This window comes from Opisthorchis viverrini (assembly GCF_000715545.1).
Source record: "Opisthorchis viverrini unplaced genomic scaffold opera_v5_371, whole genome shotgun sequence".
NCBI classification, from domain to species: domain Eukaryota; kingdom Metazoa; phylum Platyhelminthes; class Trematoda; order Opisthorchiida; family Opisthorchiidae; genus Opisthorchis; species Opisthorchis viverrini.
The window spans coordinates 390904-397450 of record NW_008752020.1 but is presented as its reverse complement, the minus strand read 5'-3'; the positions used below and the strand labels follow the sequence as shown (position 1 = coordinate 397450).

At 48.0% G+C, this 6547-nt stretch overlaps 2 protein-coding genes across 2 annotated transcripts in view; one reads left to right on the top strand and one right to left on the bottom strand.

The window, feature by feature from the left end:
* The window catches only part of T265_10399 (hypothetical protein), a gene marked incomplete at both ends in the record, with an annotated part of 13144 nt that extends 10640 nt beyond the window's left edge, over positions 1-2504 (top strand). Inside the window, one exon of the mRNA XM_009176763.1 lies at positions 2170-2504. Coding sequence (XP_009175027.1) covers positions 2170-2504 — 335 coding nt within the window. The remainder of the gene's footprint in view (positions 1-2169) is intronic.
* The window catches only part of T265_10398 (hypothetical protein), a gene marked incomplete at both ends in the record, with an annotated part of 42201 nt that overhangs the window by 32869 nt on the left and 2785 nt on the right, over positions 1-6547 (bottom strand). The window contains 4 exons of the mRNA XM_009176762.1: positions 1028-1189; positions 1871-2643; positions 3939-4476; positions 5572-5940. Coding sequence (XP_009175026.1) covers positions 1028-1189; positions 1871-2643; positions 3939-4476; positions 5572-5940 — 1842 coding nt within the window. The remainder of the gene's footprint in view (positions 1-1027; positions 1190-1870; positions 2644-3938; positions 4477-5571; positions 5941-6547) is intronic.

The following is a 6547-nucleotide window of genomic DNA, read 5'->3' as shown; positions in this document are numbered from 1 at the left end:
CTTCCCCCCCCCCCCCAAAAAAAAAATCCAAAATGACGTGGGAATGTAGGAACAATACCCCCAAACCAAAGTTTAATTCGGTGTTAAACGGGTGCGTCGCACTCCCGTAACGACAGAGATAGCGGAGACTGACAACAGTGAGCGACAAATATAATCCAAATTTTCAACACCGTATCACGACGCAAAAATAAACAACCTATTCGTATAAGACTGGTTTGTTCAGATATCCCATTCGTCACGAACTAAAGGGTCGGTGCCTCGGCTCGTCCATGAAAAAAGAAGCGTGTCCATTGCGTAGCAGAAGTCAACAAATCTGTTTTGCGTCAACAGCTTTCCAATTGCATGGTTCGCCTGCAGTTCGTGCGCGTGGATAAGTGCAGTATGGTCGATAACGCGTCATTCTGCTCTGGATATCTACTCTTCTATCCACAATAATGAGTCATAATCGTTCCATTCTAACACCATTTCGACGAAAGCACAAAGGCTAAGATACCATTGGAATGCCCAAGCCTAGTCAGGAAAAACCGATATGCCGGTAAGTTCGCATCTTACCCACTGAGCCATTTCGAGCCATAAAGGAACTCCTGTAAAAGAGGTGGTATTTGTTTTATTTGCCTGAGGTCGACAATGATGCGGGTTTGTGAATAGTATAGTTGGGTGAAACCTGGAATTAAGTAGCACAGCCCAATTAAATCGTTTAAAACCATCTCGCCTCAGATCATCGGAACGATCTCCGTAACCATGACTTCACCTGATTGCGTCAGAGTTGTCTTTCTACCATGCTTGAACTGTCCGATTTCGGTTGGAAGATAGGGCTATGTCATGATTATAGCTCACGTTCACAATACTCTAGCCCCCTGTCCCGGTTTTCCGACACCTCGAACGGAGATCCAGCAACTGTCACGGTTGTGTCGACCCAGTGACCCATCCGCCAAGACTTCCTAGTCGCGGACACCTCAAACTTGGTGAACAATCATTTAGGCGATACACTCATTCGGAAACTAATTTGGTTTCTCGAGAGACTCACCTGGAACCAAGCTGAATCTCTCGTTTGTGATGTTTTCAGGCAACTGAATGTGCTGCACCAGACCGCCTCATTTTTCAGTCGATACGATACTCGAGATATCGCGATACATGTATACATTTGCAATGCACTACTCATAAGGTCACTCGACTGGTTTTCAGCAACCTCATGAGTAGTGCATTATAAATCATTTAGGTGGTTACAGGATTCGTAGCATTCGCGTTCACATCGATCTATTTGTCAGCACCCTCAACATACCAACAAAATTCACAGACAAAGAGAATTAAAACCTCCTAGGCACAATAGCGGCCGATTTCAGCTTCAAACTATCGACGGGAGAGAAGCGCCAAAGGGGAAAGGTTTTAGGAAAGAATTTCGGTAAGATGTAAACAAATGGGCATGTGAACAGTTTTCCTCACATTGTTCTTGAAAGCTTTGCGCGCGAATACGTTTTCGCCAGCTTCGAATGCATCCCATTTGGCAAACCGTCTTCTTCCACAGTTTCGAGCCTCACATGGGGGTAACTAACTGTGGAAATGCCTCATTATTCTTTGGCTGCAGTCGAGGTGGAAAAAAGCATTCCTTCTCATCAAATCCTAATTTGGATGGAGGTCGATCAAACAAGACATACCCAAACAAATCTAAGTCAGCTGGGCTTTTTTTAAATCAAAGATAAGAACCCGAACGATATGTCATTTTGGTCTGAAACAACAACTTTTATCTGCAACCGCAGTGGTACCAGAATTCGATAGTCATTGACCATCAAATTCTCCGGGAACACGTGGAATCCACGGCGTGGCAATGGCGTAGTAACTTGGGAGAGGGTCACCTGGATCTAAGACACACAGAGAGGGGGTGGAACGTACCGTACTCCTCTTCCTCGGGGCTGATACCCAATCGTTGGGCAGCGGCCCTACCGTACTCCTCTTCCTCAGGGCTGATACCTAATCGTTGGGCAGCGGCCCGTGCAGCCACCGCAATCGAATTGCTAACGAGCGTCTTGCTAGATTCGGTCGACTGTGGTTGTTTTTCAGCTTGGACATCATCTGCTGACTGTTGACTGTTTTCGTCCAGTTCGTATTCATCCGCCTCATCCAGCCTTTGCAAAATTTGTTGCGCGTCGTCGTCCTCTTGTTCGTCTACAGAAGATGACCGAGAGGCCTTAACGTCACTGTTTTCCGACCCTTGCATTCCAGTGGCGGCGGCAGCAACAGCCGTACGATCCAGTTTTCGGGCCATAAAATGTGCGTACAGCTCCGTCTGTGTTATCAAAAAGTTCAACTTTCGTTGTTGTCGTCTAGCTTCCAGCAGTTCCAAATCGGCTCGACGCTGTTCAGCAGCCGCTCTCTCGTCCAGCAGTCCCAAATCCGCTCGACCCTGTTCAGCAGCCGCTCTCTCGGCTCGCCGACGAGCGGCTGTTGCTGATTCCACAAACGGAGTCTCACTAGCAGTTCCGTTATCGGTTTTGCTACTTGAATAATGCTCGGCGTAGCGTAGAAGTTGAGTAGAGGAGGGCATCTGCACGCCATTGACCGTCAAAGGACCGTTACCATTGGAGACGGACACTATGGAACTATGCCAATTTGCAGATATCTCACGAGCCAACCGCTGAGCCCGGGCTGAAGGGTAAAAATAGTGTGGGGAACGACGTATGGCATGATCAATTACGTCACAAACACTGTATCCGCAAAAGTCAGTGACATATTCAAGTAAAGCATACCAAATAGAATACACCCACCCTTCGAATAAAAAACCAGCGATGTTCTCTTGGGATGATCGATGACGTAGGAATGAGGTCCGAAATAGGCTACATGTTTCGCTAGAAGTAGTTCACTTGATCACATAAGCAGGCTTTTTCGGAGTCACTATTTCAAAAGCGTCAACACGAAATTATCCAACCACCACGCCAAATGTGCTCTGCCATCGAAGAAACCACCAGGGTACTACCTCGTTTTAGGAGTCCCAAGAAAGAACCGCCGCTTGCGCTTTCTGCGCTCAGATGGTGAAACTACTGCACAGCGCATGACAAATGAATTCGATTCGGCCGGAATGATTGCCCCAGTTACGAAATACTATCTGTGTGTCATATATCGTATCGTTCAGTTGTAACGCTCGGCGCCCAGCTGCCGTCCAAGCATGAGAAGTGGAATACTGCCCGGGCTAGACAGGGGTAGTCGAGATGCCGGAGTTGAGCTCGAACCACGTACCTCACTGTCAGCAAGTTCGCGTCCTGGCGACTGAGCGGTACCTGTGGGGGCGAGACAGATCAGTGGTTAGAGCGCGAATCTACCGATCGGAAGGTCCGTGGTTCGACCTCTGCCTCTCGACTTCCCCTGTCTAGGCTCGGGCAAACTGGCAGTATCCTAGCCCCCGTACTTCCTTCTGGTGGCATGACAGTTAGACACCGAAAGGGTGCTACAGCTTAAGGACGTCATAACCACAAAAGAAGGCACTTTATCACGAATATCCATTCCAAGTTCTAGGTTCATTGACTCCAATCAATCCTCACAGCAACGATGACGTTAGGATAAACGACTACGAGTTAAATTACTCGCAGAGTTAAGTCAAATCTCAAGAAGCGAACGCCCATTCGTCTCCTCAGCTGAAATGCGGATCGACAAAACCGTGATGACGGTCCATGGTTAGAATCTCAGCACATGCAGAGTTGACGAGACCCTTTGAGGTAATGACAGTCACCGAAGGATTCACTCACTCAGGCTGGGAAAAAATGGTGTGACTAGGCCACCACTCCACTCACCTGTCTACTTTCGTTCCCTCTATCATGTCCCTCTCTGCGTATGCCTATCGCATGACACAGACTGTCTATCCCCCTAAAATAATACTACCTTTTTAGTACAAACATATGCACTTGTCTGTTTCCGAAAGGGCGATTGAAAACAACAAGACGACTTACAAACAGCGTCCCTGGTAGACTTTTGAGAAACAAGTGCTCGTTGTCGCATCAGCCGAGCACAATCCCTGGCAGCACGCTTGGCCAAACTCATCTTGTCACGCCTGGTTGCAATCCACTGTCGGGCAACCTTACAAACCACTTTTCGAGCCAACGCCTTCCACTCGCGAAGCACCTTGTTTGACAGCATGGCGCGCGCGAGTGCGGCCGAACTAGCACCGCTCAATTTGTACTCCGTTGTAGCTGTCGTTGTATTGGCCGCTGTCGAGGGAGGTCTGGTATTTCGGATACTCGGTCGGCCAGCTGCGACCCGAGCAGAGAAGACCTCGCGTTGACGACGAACAATCACAGTCAATTGATCTTCCTCCTCCTCCTCCTCGTCTGCATACAGGTCCTCTTCGTCATCGTATTTCTCATCTTCCACCAGCTGACTTGCGGCTTTTTGTTCATCCGGAGAAGGCCTCACTGGTTCCACTGTTTTCAGACTCCGCCGCTTGGATGCCTTGCGTTGGAATCGAGAGTAACCGGAGAGGCGAGATTGCTTTGGGGACGGTGGAGAAGGAAAAACAACAGAGTACGTTGGATTCGGGTATCAACCAAAGTATTGTAAGCGTTAGAAAAGAGACAGTACGTAGGGGGCCATCGCCTCAAACAACCAACACGAAAAGCAACCCTTGCTATAAGAATCGCTGTGATCTTCTCAGCATGGTTGACGGCACCACGTATTTGTGAGTGGCTACCGGAGACCGAAACACTTTTAGAACGAGTAAAAATATACGGGTGACAGAGTTGGGCTCAAAAGCCAGTAGCCAACTCGAAGGTGGGGGTTACAACTCGCATCCTCTAAACGGCAACCCCTGGATCTTATCCAGTGTCACCGAGGTTGCAAGCTTCAGCCCACCGAAGTGCAGTTATCAGCCACAACTAGTGTCTGATGTGGCATATGTGATCGCGCTGGACCACAAACTTGAGCGAGATGGCTCAAGTGATTGGAGCGCGAATTTACTGACCGGAAGGTTCGTGGTTCGGATCCGACCTCTGCCTCTCGACTTCGCCTGTCTAGGCTTGGGCAACCTGGCAGTACCCTAGCCCTCGTTATTCCTTCGGGTAGCATGGCAGCTAGGCACCGGAAGGGTGTTAAGCTGAGCGATTATTATTATTGTTATTATTATTATTATTACTATTATTATCATTATTATTATTATTATTTTATTATAGACTTGAGTTAGGATCAAAGTTCTTTCCTAGTAATATCACCACACATACTTTACGTCCAGAAAAACAAAAGACCAGGATAATTTGTTCGTCGCATCTCGGCTGAATGTTACCCTCCAAGTGTCACACGACCGCCATCCCAGTATGCTCACTCACGTCAATCTATCCCCAAGTAGCACGAATGCGTTAGTGACCCCAGAAAACAAACGGTATGTGTATACCAGGGCAAGAAAAGGGTTGACAGAACCCACTCAAAAGGAAGAGACAACCAAAAACTAAATTGCAGTTGACGGTAAGGAATCCTGAGAGGATATGTGGTTAGGTTGAAGGGAACCTGCTATCCACAAGCCAAAAAGGGATAAAAGGGAATCACACGCAACAAGGACGAACAAATCAAGTCATAAATCAGATAACAGCTCACCTTTGTAAACCGAGCACCACGAAGAAGCAACGATGATTTGCGTTTACGTGCGGTTGTGGATGAAGGCGGGTGGTGTGTGGATTGCTTTGGCGATATCCGGATCGGTGAATTCATCGAATCACTGGGCTGACTCCCTTGTACTGCGGCTGCACATGGCGCGTCACGACCGGCGAGCTCTGCATAGCCGGGTATTCCTAAATCCGCTAGAATTTGGAAGCGCTCAGTGTCTGTCATGCGGGAAACTTTCTCACGTGCCTCCGCCCGCCACTCGGCTACCATCTGTCCGATTTCTCTGGCGATTGCTGGTGACGCGAAAGTGGATCGAAATGAGCCGGACCGTTGTTGTGGTTGTTTGACGGTCTGCAGCGGCTAGATGAAATCGAAGATGGTGAATTACAAGAGTTGCTTCTCGGCAACAATTCACAAGATCTTAAGCTCAAATGCGATCCCGAAAAAACAACCATTATGAAAGAATCCAAATAGAATTGAGGTTTTCAACATCATTAAACGGTTTTCATAGAATAGAAAGTGTCGTTGTGATAGTACCAAACAACCAACACGGTTTGAACCAACGAAAACCTCCTCTATCGGGCGTACACTCGTGAGTTTGATCAGACATTGACTGTGGTGTACGAACTTAGTGATTGACATATGCGAAGCCCAAGAAAATGGGTCGATACCTGAAGAACCGCCACAACTAACTGCATCGTCCATTGGAGTTTCGAATTCCGGCAATGTAAAGTTAGCCTTTTCCGAAAAGCACTGGGCGATTTTCTTTCAACATCCAAGCTTCATCATCATCATTGTCAGCTGTGATAACCGCGTATTCGTCGTAAAGTGTCTGTAGCTGCCGCAGTTTCGTTGATTTGGGAGGGGGGGTAGGTAGCTGCGCATTGCAGGCGGGAGCTGATAAATTGGTGCATAAATCCAGCATTGTTAGTGAGCTGTCAAGTGGGAGGGGTGGGAAAAGGAGCTA